Source organism: Typopeltis vanoorti, chromosome 5 (genome assembly GCF_054136105.1).
Source record: "Typopeltis vanoorti isolate ZY-2024b chromosome 5, IOZ_Tvanoo_1.0, whole genome shotgun sequence".
In the NCBI taxonomy this organism is placed as follows: domain Eukaryota; kingdom Metazoa; phylum Arthropoda; class Arachnida; order Uropygi; family Thelyphonidae; genus Typopeltis; species Typopeltis vanoorti.
Genome location: NC_143553.1, coordinates 133,429,249 through 133,445,541, shown reverse-complemented (window position 1 = coordinate 133,445,541; position 16,293 = coordinate 133,429,249). Strand labels below are relative to the sequence as shown.

Sequence of the window (16,293 nt, the reverse complement as noted above, 5' to 3'; positions counted from 1 at the left end):
ATAATAAATTTAGTTTAATCCTTTATCCAAATGTGAGCAAACAAAGTTTGCGCCTGAAAGTATCTTCAGGACTGGGGTAATTAGATGGGACAGCTATGGGTTCGCCCCTTTCTCCCCCCCCCCCCTTAGCCAACTTCTACATAGAACATCTGGAAAAACTAGCTATCAACACAGCCACTCTCAAACCTAGTCTCTGGCTACGCTATGTTGATGATGTGTTTGCTATTGTACAACACCAGAGCAACTCCTTGCAAAGAAACTCCTTGGAAAGAAACAAAAGTAATGCACAGAAGCTTCTACAAGTCAGAGAGGTTGTTCCTGGAATCAACAGAAGCCTTAATACATACTCCAAACCTTAATAAGTATGGCTGTATAAATCTACCAAAGATTTGGGAGAAAGTCATCCTAAGACCAAATTAATATTTATTATTTTTATTTTATTCTATTACAACAAATTAAAAGCAGTTTTACCTATGTTCCTTTTTTATTTGAAGTACCTATTTATATTATGCTTTTTCAGAACTTGGTTGATTATTATGCTAAAGGGGCATCAAAATCTTTGGGGCGCTGAGTTGGGGCACGATCCAAAAAAGTTGGGAACTACTGCTCTTGATCCATGATTACTGTTGCATTTCCCTTTCAGCTTTTGTAATAAGAATATTTTTTTTCTTATACAACTTTTTTTAAGGCAGCTATTTCATTATTTCATAATAAGTAATACTTCATATTACTTATTATTTTTTTTACTAAATAATTTAAGAAAATTACGTCAACTAGGATATACATTAAAATAAATTTTAATATACATCAGTATTTCGGCAACGTCACGTTGCCATTTTCAAGAAACTTAAGAACAAGACACGTGAACACAGGCACAACAAACAGTAAGTGAGAAGAAGCAGGAAGCTATTATTTCTCCTAAAGTCCTGATGGTGCCCCCTAGCAGGCAATGTTGGTATTCTTGGGAGATTGAGCTGAAGGTCTTCTGATGTAGGTTTCCCAAATTTGAGGCAGTCTCATGCAGCCAAATTCATCGAGGTTTGGATTGTTTCTTAGGACTGAAGCTGATTCCATGAAAAGCCTTTCATATTTGTATTTACTACGGTGTATTATCGTGACTTTCTTCCACCGTATTCTATGGCAGGTATCCAACGCATGGTCAGCAAGACCAGAGTGGCTGTATTGGTGAAACTGAATGTAGTCCTTGTGGTCTGAAATACTGATATTTGCTTTTCTGCTGTTTGGCCAAAGTAGGACAGCTTACAGCTGCAAGGGACCTGGTATACACCATATAGGTCTGGGGGGGGGGGGGGAGAGGTTGGTCTCTAGTAGAGTGGATAAGGGATGCCAATTTTTTATATGGTCTGTAACAAGAAGTTAAGTCGTGTTTTTTTAGGATTTTGATAATTTTTTTTTGGGGTGCTTAAGGGTCAAAGCTGTATAACTGAGAGGAGACCTCCACATAGCCTTTAAAGGAATGCGGAGAACCGACCAAGGCTTCTAACCTAATGTCCAATCCTCACCTTCTCGTGGTGCACCCTGTTGGGGATCTACTTTGATACTGAACGAACGAGGATGGGCTGGCAATTTGGGATTTAGCCGACCAAATTGTATTCTTATTGGTTAAACCAAAATAAAAAATGATGGTACAACATGACAAAATTTCATGCCGGCTGGGGCGTCGCCCGGTTAAACAAGGCCCCCGTTGTTTTCGCCAGGGAACCAGGGCGAACAGCGAAAAGTCAGCTACTGGAACAAATCTGAAAACAAACCCCAACTCAACATCACCAGAGTTAAAGATCGGTACTATCAACGTAAGAAGCCTGAATGGCAAAGAAATGGAGCTAGCTGAGGAATTAGATAAGTACCAGATCGACATAATAGGGGTGACTGAAACAAAAAAGACCAAAACTGGTGAGATCTTTCTGAGCAATAAATACAAAATGTTATATTCAGGCAATGACAATCAAGGAAAAGAAGGAGTAGCCATAGTATTCAACACAAAATACGAGGCTAATCTTCTTGAATGGCAGTCAGTCTCAAGTAGAGTAATGTGGGCAAATATGAGAATGGGGAACTGGACAATGAGACTTATTTGTGCCTATGGTCCCACAGAAGGTTCTACTAAGGTAGAAGTGGAGGAATTTTTGAGGCTTTAGAAAAAGCAACTGACACAATGAAAAAGGAAAAGTTGGTCCTTGTTGGGGATCTAAATAGCAGAGTAGGAAATGATTGTGAGACATACAAAAATATTTTGGGAAAATTTGGAGAAAACAGCAAAGCTAATAATAATGGCAAATATCTGTTGGATTTCTGCTCAGGACATGGACTGGTTATTACTAACACCATGTTCCAACATAAAAAATGTGCACAAATTCACATGGAGAGAAGAGGCTAGGAATAAGAAAAGTCTCATTGACTATGTTATTGTTGATAGTGATGTTTTCTCCCTGTTGCAGGACACCAGAGTGTACAGAGGATTTGAAATTGGAAGTGATCACTATTTAGTCTTGAGCAGGATAAAATTGAATTTCATATTGAAAAGAATAACATGTAAGAAAGTTTTAAAGCAAATAAAAGTTGAGCAGCTCTCAGATGTGAACTGTAGACTAAAATACAGAAATATTATTGAAAAGAAAATGAAAGAGTTTGAGAACAGGAATCAAACCTTGGAGATTCAGTGGCAAACTCTGAAGGAAACATTGATTGATTCTGCCAGAGAGGCATGTGGTGAGGTTGTGTGCAAGGATAAAAAAATCAGAACTCCCTGGTGGACACAGGAAGTTAAAGAGGCAGTGAAGGAAAAGAAGAAAGCATATCAAAAGTTCCTGGCAAATAAGTCAGCTTTTACTCTTACAGAATACAGAGACAAATGTAAGAAAGCTAAACAGTGTGTAAAACTTGCTAAACAAAAGTCATGGGAGGACTTTGGCAAGAATATAGAAAATAAATATCAAGAAGGTGGCAAAATATTCTGGAGGTTGTTGAAGAAGCTTAGAAATGGAGGAAAGAGTGCTGTAAAAGGAATTACAGATTCCTTTTACAATTAATTACTACAAGTAATTAATTTTATATAATTTTATAATTAATTACAAGGTAATTACTTTGAAAAACTGCTAAATGAAACAAGCAGTGATGATAGCACAGTGATAAAAAACACTGACCAGGCATGCAGTCAGGAATACATATCCATACTTGAAGTAGAAAAAGCCATCAAAGGCTTGAAATGTGGAAAGGCAGCAGGAGTAGATGATATTCGACCAGAAATGCTGAAGTATGGTGGTATAAGAGTCTTACAGTGGCTGCACTGCATAGTTCAGAAAGCCTGGACAGAGGGACGAATTTCCGATGATTGGAGTAGAGCTCTCATAGTACCCATATATAAAAAGGGAAATAAAACTGAATGTGAGAATTACAGAGGTATTTCCCTACTGAGTGTTCCTGGCAAGATCTATGCAAGTATACTTGAGAAACGGTTGAGAAGAATTGTGGAAGAAAAGCTTGGTGAAGAACAAGCTGGATTCAGGCCAAATAGAGGCTGTCAGGATCAGATCTTCACTTTACGACAAATAGTCGAGAAAGCATGGGAATATAACACAGATCTGTATTTAAGTTTTGTCGATTTGGAAAAGGCATATGACAAGGTGCCAAGAGAGAAGCTATTCAATACGCTGCAGTTATATGGTGTCAATGGGGCATTATATCAAGCGATACTTAGTCTTTATTTGAGTTGTGAGTCAGCAGTTAGAATTGAAGGAAGTAGAGGAAGATGGTTTAATGTTAAATCTGGTGTGAGACAAGGATGTACATTATCCCCTCTGTTATTCATTATCTATATGGATCACATTATGAAGGAATGTGGTATTAAACCTGATATCAAAATTGGAGATGTTAATGTCAGCTCTTTGCTTTATGCGGATGATGTTATACTTCTAAATAAATCCGCTACAAGTCTGCAAGATTCTCTGACTAAATTGAATAGCTGTTGTAATAGATATGGTATGAAGGTCAGCAATAAAAAGACACAGACAATGAAAATAGGCAGAATCATTGAAAATGTCAACTGTGTTGTGAATGGAGAACCTGTGTGGAACAAGTAAAACATTTCAGCTACTTAGGCACAATTTTTACTGAAGATGAGTAAACTAAATATAGAAATAGACAACAGAATCAGCAAAGCTGGTATGGTGGGAAGTCAATTGAATAAATTCATATGGAATAAGAAAGAAATTAGTCGGAACACTAAATTAGCTGTATACAAGACAAGTGTTCAAACCATTTTAGACTTATGGATCTGAGAGCTGGGTCAGAAGTAAAACACTTGACCAAAGAGTAGAGACCGCAGATATGAGAGTCCTGAGAAAGATTAGAGGCGTGAACAGATGGCATCAATGGCAATATCATATTAAAAACGAGGATATTAGGAGAAGAACTTGACATTGTCAGCATCAGGAACTGCGTTAGCAGAGCTAATCTCAGATGGGTATGGTCACTTAAAATAGAATGGGAGAGGAAAGATTAGCATAAACAAGTGTTCTCTGCCAGGGTTGGCAGGAAAACGACCCAGAGGAAAGACCAAGAATATAGGTGGATTGATACGGTACAAAAGTGCCTTAGACGATAGAAATATAAGATCTGATAATGTTGGAGTCTTGACAAGTAACAGACTGATTTGGAGGAAAATTGTAGATAGGAAGTTAGTAATGATGTAATTTTTTCATGTAGTACTGTCATATCCTGTACACCCCTTGAGGGTACCATGGCAGGAATTTGATGATGATGATGATGATAATAATTTTTTTCGAGGCGCCTCAGATATAGGGGTATGGTGATGGATTCAGAGTAATCCTTGTTGTGAGGGGGGGGGGTTGTGGTTTATTGGTTTCAATATTTTTTGGGGTTTTTTTGGGGGGGGGTAGTCATTGGTTGAGAAATTTTGTCATGTTGAGACAGATAAGTTTAGCCCTGTTATGTAGTGTCTTTAATGACTCCATATTGTTGCGAGGAGGGGGAGGGGTGGAGATTGTTGGTGAATGTATCTGTCTGTATGGAGTGCTGAGTTTTCTATAGACTGAGAAAACCAAGGTTCCATCAGGCTGGTGGGTTGACTAGTGTGTCTAGAAAAGGAAGGCATTTGTTTTTTTTTCTCTTCTTCAGGGTGAATTTGATTCTGGGGAGTCGCTTGGTTGTTTAAGTGTGTTAGGAAGGAGAGGAGTGCATTGGAGTCATGTGGCCAAATAGTGAACACATCAAAATAGCGAAGCCAAATTGTTGGTTTTTGTGGGGGCAGAGTTTAAGGCTTTCTCTTCAAAAGTCTCATATAAAAGTTGGCCAAGGGTGGGGAGAGTGAGAACCCAGATGGCTGTCCCCCTCTATTTGGTTTGTAGAATTTTCCTTGCCAAACAAAATAGCCTGAGTTCATTGTGAACTGAAATAGGGCTGTGATATCGGGGAGGAAGATTTTAGCTTGGGATTAGCTCTAAAGATTCTTTGAGTGGGACATTTGTGAAGTAAGGAGGGAGACATCAAAACTGACCATTATGTCCACGTGTTTGAGTGTAAGGTTTTCTATCTTGCTGGCTTCGAAGTGGGCTGAGTTTTTTATGTGTGAAGGTGTGTTGCCAGTATAGTGTGAGAGAGCTTTGGCCTAATGTTCTAGCTAGTTTGTATGTGGGGAAATCAATGCCATCCACTATGGGATGTAATGGCACATTTTCCTTATGTATTTTTTGGGAGTCCATAAATACGGGGGGGGGGGGGTAAATGGTTTTAATTTGTTAGTGATTTCCACAGGCCAAGAAGTGACCTTCTTAAGGAGCCTGTAGAGTTTTCTAATTTGTGAGAGTATAACTCCCGACAAAGTGTTGGTGGGATTATACTCGATAGGGAGGTAAGTAGCCCGATCTAACAATAGAGCTTTTAGCTTACCTGTGTAATCCTTTGGTTAAGCAATACTGTGGCGTTCCCTTTATCAGCTTTGGTGATTATTATTTTCTTGGTTTTTCTTTAATTCTAGTAGAGATTTAATTCCTTACTGGGCATGTTGACTTTTGGTGGTTTAGCTTTGGTCAGAACACAAAGCCACATCTAGTCTAATATTGTTGGCGATTGTGGATTGGAAGGTCGTCATATCCTGCATTCAATTCGTATCATAATATCTTCAGCAGGTATTCCTTCTGGGCGCAATGGTGAAGTTCGTGGCCATGTGCGAGGGCATCGAGTGCTTCAGGTTTCACACTAAATGACGAAAGGTTGACTACTGTTTCGTTATGGAAGTTATGGTTTCGAGATTGAGTTCTTTTTTAAATTTTCAAATTTTTTTTGATGTGTCGATCTCGTACTTTTTTAAATTCTTTCTCCGCTGCAGTGCCACGAGATTTCGTATAAAATAGACCAATAGTTCGTGGCTTAAGGTGCTTCGAAAGGTCATCTTCGAGTGCCTGGATAGCTAAGTCAGCATCATTCAGGGAAATGGTGAGTCGTGCCAATTTGTTCCCGAGTAAGGCTTGGCTGGCACAGTTATAAATATGAAGAGCCTTTTGCGAAGAGAAACGGTGATTGAATTTTTACACAGTTAGGAATTACACTGGTTATCCCTGGCAGCGTTTTAGGAAGGCAAGACGATTTCAGTTGTCTTGATAGCTTTAGACTTCATTTTACTGTAATGACGTACTTTACATGCGATATCATCTCCGTGGATTATCGTGAATTCTTGTGGAAAGGCTTAGACATTGGTTATACAATTTTTTACTAAATAATTTAAGGAAATTACAGACGTCAACCTAGGATATACATTAAAATAAATTTTAATATACTTCAATATTTCGGCAGACGTCACGTTGCCATTTTCAAGAGAGACTTAAGAACAAGACACATGCACAACAAACAGTAAGTGAAGGAGGAAGAAGCAGGAAGCTATTATTTCCCCTAAAGCTCCTGATGGTGCCCTCTAGTGGGCAATGTGTATTTCTTGGGAGATTGGGCTGAAGGTCTTCTGATGTACGTTTCCCAAATTTGAGGGCAGTCTCGAGCAGCCAAATTTGTTGAGGATGTCTGGAAATCACTAACAAATTAAAACCATTTAACTCCATACCCCCCCCCTGTATTTATGGACTCCCCAAAAATACATAAGGAAAATCTGCCATTACGTCCCATAGGTGGATGCATTGATTCCCCCACAACATTCAAACTAGCTAAACATTTGGCCAAAGCTCTCTCACACTATACTGGCAACACACACTTTCACACATAAAAAAACTCAGTCCACTTCAAAGCCAGCATAGAAAACCTCACTCAAACACACTAACATAATAGTCAGTTTTGATGTCTCCTCCTTATTCACAAATCTCTCACTCAAAGAATCTTTAGAGCTAATCCAAGCTAAATTTCCTCCCGATATCACAGCCCTATTTCAGTTCACAATGAACTCAGGCTATTTTGTTTGGCAAGGAAAATTCTACAAACAAATTAGAAGGGACAGCCATGGGTTCTCCACTCTCCCCACCCTTGGCTAACTTTTATATGGAGACTTTTTGAAGAGGAAGAGCCTTCAACTCTGCCCCACAAAAACCAAAAAAAGCAAACACATCATCAACAATACGCTATGTTGATAATGTGTTCGCTATTTGGCCACATGGCTCCGATGCACTCCTCTCCTTCCTAACACACTTAAACAACCAACACCCCAGAATCAAATTCACCCTGGAAAGAAGAAAAAAAAACAACTGCCTTCCTTTCTTAGACACACTAGTCACGTCGCCAGCCTGATGGAACCTTGGTCTTCTTAGTCTATAGAAAACCCATTCATACAGACAGATACATTCACCAACAATCCACCACCCTTCCTCGCAACAATATGGAGTCATTAAGACACTACACAACAAGGCTAAACTTATCTGTTCAAAATGACAATGCCCTAACCAGAGAACTAAACCACATTCTTAACACTTTCTCAGCCAATGGCTACCCCCCCCCACAAAAAAAATCCAAAAAATATCGAAACCAGTAACCCCCCCCCCCGCCACAACAAGGATTACTCTAAATCCATCACCATACCCTATCTCCAAGGAACCTCGGAAAAAATTACAAAAATCATAAAAAAACATGACTTAACTTCTTGTTACAGACCATATAAAAAATTGGTATCCCTTATCCGCTCTACTAAAGACCAACCTCCCCGCCCTAAACCTACCTGGTGTATACCAAGTCCCTTGCAACTGTAAGCTGTCCTTCTTCGGCCAAACCAGGCAGGACAGCAAATATCAGAATTTCAGAACAAAAGGACTACATCCGGTTTCACCAATACAGCCACTCTGGTCTTGCTGACCATAGCGCTGGATACCTGCCATAGAATACGGTGGAAGAAAGCCACAATAATACACCATAGTAAATACAAATATAAAAGGCTTTTCATGGAATCAGCTTCAGCCCTAAGAAACAATCCAAACCTCAACAAATTTGGCTGCATGAGACTGCCTCAAATTTGGGAAACCTACATCAGAAGACCTTCAGCCCAATCGCCCCAAGAATACCAACATTGCCCACTAGGGGACACCATCAGGACTTTAGGGGAAATAATAGCTTCCTGCTTCTTCCTCACTTACTGTTTGTTCGTGCCTGCGTGCATGTGTCTTGTTCTTAAGTTTCCTGAAAATGGCAATGTGACGTTGCCGAAATATTGAAGTATATTAAAATTTATTTTGATGTATATCCTAGTTCGACGTTGTAATTTCCTTAAATTATTTAGTAAAAAATGCATAACCAACATCTAAGTCTTTCCACAAGAATTACTTATTATTATTATCATGTGACACCTCTAGGTGCCCTCCCTCGATGAGTCTTTGACTCATCGAGGGAGGGCACCTACTCTACAACTCTGTCTCCACCCAATTCTTCAACTACAATTGTCATCTACACCAATGCCATCTACCACCCACGACCACTAGAATTTTCACAGAAATCACAACATCCATGCACCATGGTGGGATTCTAACCCACAGCCTTTTGGCTAGAGAGTGGATACGCTAATCACTTGGCGTATCCACTCTCAATATAGCAAACATCCTAAACAAGGCTAAACCAGGCCAGCCTTTTTGGTGGTTTAGCCTTGTTTAGGATGTTTGCTATATCTAAACACACATTATTAGCCATTGCAAGTGGAAGATTGCAGATGACCTGTTCTACTTTCATCATGATTTCTAATTTTTGAATTTGTTTGGGTGTAACAGCAAAGTTATGCCACAGACTGAGAGCATTCTTAGCTTCTTCAGTAAGCACTTGCAATGATAAATTTATGACCATGTGGTCTTGTCGAAGTTGCGGTCTGAATATGGGATGTTGGCACTGTTGTAGGATTTCGAATTTTTGACTTGTCATTGTTATGACAAGTCAGGACTGGCAGATCACACTATGGACACTCCTTCACAGAAAATTAGAATTTAGAAATCGTTACAGATCCAAAGGATTATTTTTTGAGTCAGCAGGCTATGAAGAATTCTCCTAATCCAAACAAATATAGTTGCATTAATTTGCTAAAAATTTGGGACACTGTTAACTTACGAGAAACTCCCACATGGCTGCAATTTTATTTATTTTTTACAAGATTAGAGAATGCCAAAATAGGAATTTAGATCTTTTGTCCATTACAGCTGTATTGTTTCACTTACTCACTGTCACATATACATGCTGTGTTGTGCTCTGATGATGCTGATTTGAAATTCAGCAAAATATAAGCAACTTCAAACATCTTTTTATAAAATAGTTCATTTGGTTTTGTTAATACCATTCAAAATAAGTCATGTATATATCAAGAAATCCTGTTGCTATGCATTTCTGTTTTATGTGAATCTCACCCATATGTTACACTTATACAATATTAGTATCATGGATGGGCTAAGGATGAGATAACCGACCAAATTTTGTTCTTATTGGCTTAACCAATATAGAAAATGATGGTAGTACAAAATGACAAAATTTCATGTTGGCTGGGGCATCGCCCAGTTAAACAAGGCCCTGGTTGTTTTTGCCAGGGAACCAGGGCGAACAGCGAAAAGTCAGCTACTGGAACAAATCTGAAAACACACCTCCAGAAATGGAGCTAGCTGAGGAATTAGATAAGTACCAGATCAACATAATAGGAGTGACTGAAACAAAAAAGACAAAAACTGGTGAGATCTTTCTGAACAATAAATACAAAATGTTATATTCAGGAAATGACAATCAAGGAAAAGAAGGAGTAACCATAGTATTTAACACAAAATACGAGGCTAATCTTCTTGAATGGCAGGCAGTCTCAAGTAGAGTGATGTGGGCAAATATCAGAATGGGGAATTGGACAATGAAACTTATTTGTGCCTATGATCCCACAGAAAGTTCTACTAAGGTAGAAGTGGAGGAATTTTTTGATGCTTTAGAAAAAATAACTGACACAATGAAAAAGAAAAAGTTGGTCCTTGTTGGGGATCTAAATAGCAAAGTAGGAAATGATTGTCAGACATAGAAAAATATTTTGGGAAAATTTGCAGAAAAGAGCAAAGCCAATAATAATGGCAAATGTCTGTTGGATTTCTGCTCAGGACATGGACTGGTTATTACTAACACCATGTTCCAACATAAAAATGTGCACAAATTCACATGGAGAGAAGAGGCAAGGAATAAGAAAAGTCTCATTGACTATTTTATTGTTGATAGTGATGTTTTCTCCCTGGTGCAGGACACCAGAGTGTACAGAGCATTTGAAATTGGAAGCGATTACTATTTAGTCTTGAGCAGGATAAAATTGAATTTCGTATTGAAAAGAATAACATGTAAGAAAGTTTTAAAGTGAATAAAAGTTCAGCAGCTCTCAGATGTGAACAGTAGACTAAAATACACAAAGATTATTGAAGAAAAGATGAAAGAGTTTGAGAACAGGAACCAAACCTTGGAGATTCAGTGGCAAGCCTTGAAGAAAACCCTGATTGAATCAGCCAGAGAGGTGTCTGCAAGGATAGAAAAATGTGGTGGGGTTGTCTGCAAGGATAGAAAAATTAGAACTCCATGGTGGACACAGGAAGTTAAAGAGGAAGTGAAGGAAAAGAAGAAAGAATGGCAAATAAGTCAGCTTGTGTTCTTAGAGAATACAGAGACAAATGTAAGAAAGCTAAACACTTTGTAAAACTAGCTAAACAAAAGTGATGGGAGAACTTTGGCAAGAACATAGAAAATAAATATCAAGAAGGTGGTAAGATATTCTGGAGGTTGTTGAAGAAGCTTAGAAATGGAGGAAAGAGTGCTGTAAAATTTAGAGATGATAAAGGTTACATGAAAACAGCAGAAATAGATATCCTTGAAGTATGGAGTAATTACTTCGAAAAATTGCTAAATGAAACAAGCAGTGATAGCACAATGGTAAAAAACACTCAACAGGCATACAGTCAGGAATACATATCCATACTTGAAGTAGAAAAAGCCAAAGGCTTGAAATGTGGAAAGGCAGCAGGAGTAGATGATATTCGACCAGAAATGCTGAAATATGGTTGTATAAAAGTCTTACAGTGTCTGCACTGCACAGTTCAGAAAGCCTGGACAGAGGGATGAATTCCCGATGATTGGAGTAGAGCTCTAATATTACCCATATAGAATTGTTGAAAATGTCTATTGTGTTGTGAACGGGGAACCTGTGGAACAAGTAAAACATTTCAGCTATTTAGGCACAATTTTTACTGAAGATGGTAAATTAAATATGGAAATGGACAACAGAATCAACAAAGCTGGTATGGTAGGAAGTCAATTGAATAAATTTATATGGAATAAGAGAGAAATTAGTCGGAACACTAAATTAGCTGTATACAAGACAGGTGTTCAAATCAGTTTTAACTTATGGATCTGAGAGCTGGGTCAGAAGTAAAACACTTGACCAAAGACTAGAGACCGCAGATATGAGATTCCTGAGAAAGATTAGAGGCATGAACAGATGGCTATTAGAAAAGAACTTGACATTGTCGGCATCCAGGAATGCATTAGCAGAAATAATCTCAGGTGGTATGGTCACTTAAACAGAATGGGCGAGGAAAGATTAGCAAAAGAAGTGTTCTCTGCCAGGTTGGCAGGAAAACGATCCAGAGGAAGATCAAGATATAGGTGGATTGATACAGTACAATGTGCCTTAGACGATAGAAATATAAGATCTGATAATGATAATATTGGAGTCTTGACAAGTAACAGACTGATTTGGAGGAAAATTGTAGATAGGAAGTTAGTAATGATGTAAATTTTTCATGTATTATTATCATATCCTGTACACCCCTTGAGGGTACATATCAGGAATTTGATGATGTTACCTACGGATTAGTCCTGCTTATACAAATTTTTTTTCTATCATCTAGTCTTTTTCTTGTGTGTGCAATTAATGTTCAGCACCTTTCCAAAAAAGTTTTTTCTGAATAAACTGAGAATAAAACGAACAGGGAATGAAAAACAAATGAAAACCGCTTTACAGTATAATGTTACCTACGGATTAGTCCTGCTTATACAAATTTTTTTTACATGGAACCCAACAATTAATCATAAGTTGATTTATGATACATTAAAAAATAAAGAACTATTTTAGGTATATTTTCGTAAATTTTAATAAAAAATTAGTGATATAATAATCGGGCCAAGGATACAATTTCAGAATTTATTTGTTCGTTTCCAGGAAGATCTGAAGGAGCCCGAACGGAAGATAACCTACATTCATAATTATATGTACCATTCTGTACCATTCGTTGTTCGTTTAAACTCTTATCTCTTATTTTTTGACATCTTTTAGGCACCTTTTCTTCTGCGGTGCCTGTGTATATTGCACACTTCGCACATGCCACCAGCCAGGCCTGCATATATATATATACATATATATATATATACATATATATCACATCTTTAGAATAAAATACAATATAAAATTCAGTGAAAAATAAATAATTAATGAGAATAACAATGGTCTTACATATTGCCTTCCGGACTGCCTTTGGTTTGTTTTCCCACCATACAAAAATAAAATACACAGGGACTCCAGTAGCAATAATGAGTACACCAAAACCTGAAATGCAATCATGTTTCACAATAAGTCTTTTATGCTTTTCTAGTATTACTTGACTAAATATATCATTACATACAGTGAATTTTAAATTTAATGAAAGCAAATCTTTTTATTGGAAGTAATGTTTCAAAACTAATTGTTCATGTACAATAACAGCAATCCTTGCAAATTTATTTCTTCACAGTTTGTTGCACAATCAAATCTATCACAAGTTCTTTTCCTGCCACAGTATTCATGTTTGTTTATCTCAACCAATTCAAAGAAAAAATTAAATTCATTTTTTTAAAGTCTTTTAGCAGACTTTCTAGTAAACCAAATATAGTATTTCATACAATGATTTTGTTTATATATGTGATTTTGTTATTATTATTATGTGACACCTCCAAGGAGTCCAAAGACTTATCAAGGGAGGGCACCTACTCCACGAATCTCCATCTCCACCACTTAATCCACCAACTACAGAACTGCAACTACCATCATCATCATCTACACTAATGCCATCTACTGCCCACCACCAGCACTAGTATTTTCACAGAAAGACAATCACAAATATCCATGCCCATGGCAGGATCCGAACCCACAGCCTTTTGGCTGGAGAGCAGATAGATACGCTAACCACTCAGCCATTAGAAATAAATATTGCATTTCATAATCTGACATGATATATATCATTTTCTATTGAAGAAAATGTGTTCAAAATATCACTGTCTGTAAATAGTAACAGAAATTTTCTGAAATTCATTTCTCCATATGTTGCATTTGCACCTATAACAATACTTTCTATGTCATAACTTTCACCTGTGCTTATTTCCAATCTTTCATAAAATAATTTTTTTTTTTTACAAGCTTCTGAGATTTTTCTAGTTATGTTGAAATACTCAAGATTTTGGATATAACGATCACATAACTAATTGTTCTATAATTCTCTACTAGTTTCATATACTTTTTTTTTTATTTCTTATATTTTTGTAACCAAGCCAGCCTGGTTGGCCGAGTGGTTAGCATATCAGCTCTCCAGCCAAAAGGCTGGCAGTTCGAATCCCACTGTGGGTATGGATGTTTGTGATTGGTGGAAATACTAGTGGTGGTGGTTGTGGTCGGCAGTAAATGGCATTGGTGTAGTTGCAGTCAGTTGGTGGATCGAGTAGCAGAAACAGAAAGGTAGAGCAGGTGCCCTCCCTCGATGAGTCATTGGACTCCCTGGAGGTGTCATGTAATAATAATAATAATAATAATAATAATATATTTCTTTAGGAGAGTTTATTAGATATAAGTTAAATGACAAGATACCTTTAATGTATCAAAACCAACTTAACTGGAATCAATGCTTGTAAATGGTTTAACAATAAATGCTTGATGGCCTATGCACTCAGCTGGAGAAATATAATATGCATTATATCCAAGATCTGCATGCATGAAAATTTTGATGAACAGCAACCAAGCTTGATGTAAGATGATGCCTTGGTTTTTATTTGTTGCACTGAGGTTCAAGGAAGCTTCAGAGCAGAAACTTCCCTGAATATTCTGACAAAACAGGTCTGGTGTGTGCATGGTCCCCACATTCTGAAGCAGGTCCCCAGGCCAGGACCTGTCGCTCAGGTTAAGGATAACACATTGCTATACAGTCTACAGGATTTAGGATCAATTAGTTAAATGATAACACAAAAGTAATATTTATTTAAAAACTACCAACATCTACATAATACAAACTAATAATAATATTCAAAATTACTTTAAAGTATATTTTCTAGCTTTTGTCGACGCAAATTTATCAATAATGTCAGTAAAATTAACACACTTAGCCAAATCATTTTCGACACAAAATTGCTAGGTGATTAAGTCATTCTTGGCTACTTGTGCTTCTTTGCCATGTTTTCAATGAATTGGGTCTACTGAATGACCTCTCAGCTGAAGGAACAGTAACCGATATTGTGCAAAATAGTTTAATGGTGAAGCAGATATTGGCAAATATACCATGTAGGTTTTTGTCATAAATGCATTCAGAAGTCTCACGGGACTTGTTTCTGTGCCAAAAACTATCTTATGAATACTTTTAAGGTGAAGAATTTCATTCAGTAACTCTTCTGACAGATCTTTTTCATATATATTCACAAGTTTTGCTGCTTTTGCGATAAGTTGACCATCATCCAAGCTGTTGAAATTTAAAATAGGTGAGAATAATTCACATATATTATCTACTGCTTTAAACCTTGTTTTTAAATCATTCATAATGAAATCCAATACTGGATAAATCACAAAAATATTGAAATCTTGTTCAGGTTCTACAGTAGTTTCTCGATTTTCACAAAATTGAGGTTGCACACTGACTGCTTCATCAATTACTTTTGCTTCTTAGACAACACTTTCCCACCAGAATTAGTGTTGTATCTCTTGCACTAATTCTCTTATAAGTGCAGACTCGACCTCAAAAGATATTCCTTTACTTTGTATAATAATGTTCTAATTGTCAATATTTGCTAATATTTTATGCCAAAACATTGTCATTAGCATACCTTTATAAGATCTGAAGTATTTTGTCAAGCCTTTAATTGTGTTCAGTGTTGAAGGAATTAATTCTGTGTCCAGCTCTCCAAGAATGACATCCAACACAGCAAGTACACCCGGATAATGTTTCACAATTGGGCACATCACTTGAATTCTTTCACTCTACCCTGTTTCTGAAAGATTTTGAAGAGATAGTGGTATGTGTTTTTTCAGTACTTCCCAGCATGCAGGACTGTGAGCAAAGAAAGAGTAGAAGCTACCTATATTCCCAAAAAATGTTATAACATCTAGGTGATTTTGGCAGCATTGAATCGCATAGGAGTCAAGAACAAATGTGCTTTTTTCTCTTCCTGTGGAGTGAATGTGCTCCACAGGGAGAGAAAAAAGCACATTTGTTATTTTGTAAAATGAGAGTTTTTACGGCGCTTATTTTTCCACGCATATTTGCACCATTGTCGTAGCCTTGTGAACGGCAATCTTCGAGAGGTATACTGTTTTTTTCCAGTGTTGCAAGTATTTCCTCAGTTATTTTTTTTCCAGTTTTTCCAGTAAAGTTCATGAATTCAATGAAACGTTCAGTGATTTCAAATTCGCTCGAGTCTTGATTTTGTGATATGTATCTGAGAATTAGGATGTTTTGTTCATTGTGGGAGATATCTGATGTTGCATCTACTATTATTCAGTAGAAAATTGCATCTCTTCTTTGGTCTAGAATAGTTGGGAGAACT

General features: G+C 37.3%; 1 protein-coding gene across 1 annotated transcript in view; it reads right to left on the bottom strand.

Moving 5' to 3' along the window:
* The window catches only part of LOC150106827 (Y+L amino acid transporter 2-like), a 199,788-nt gene that overhangs the window by 18,058 nt on the left and 165,437 nt on the right, over positions 1 to 16,293 (bottom strand). The window contains exon 10 of the mRNA XM_090393341.1: positions 12,968 to 13,060. Within this exon, the coding sequence (XP_090249467.1) occupies positions 12,968 to 13,060 (93 nt within the window). The remainder of the gene's footprint in view (positions 1 to 12,967; positions 13,061 to 16,293) is intronic.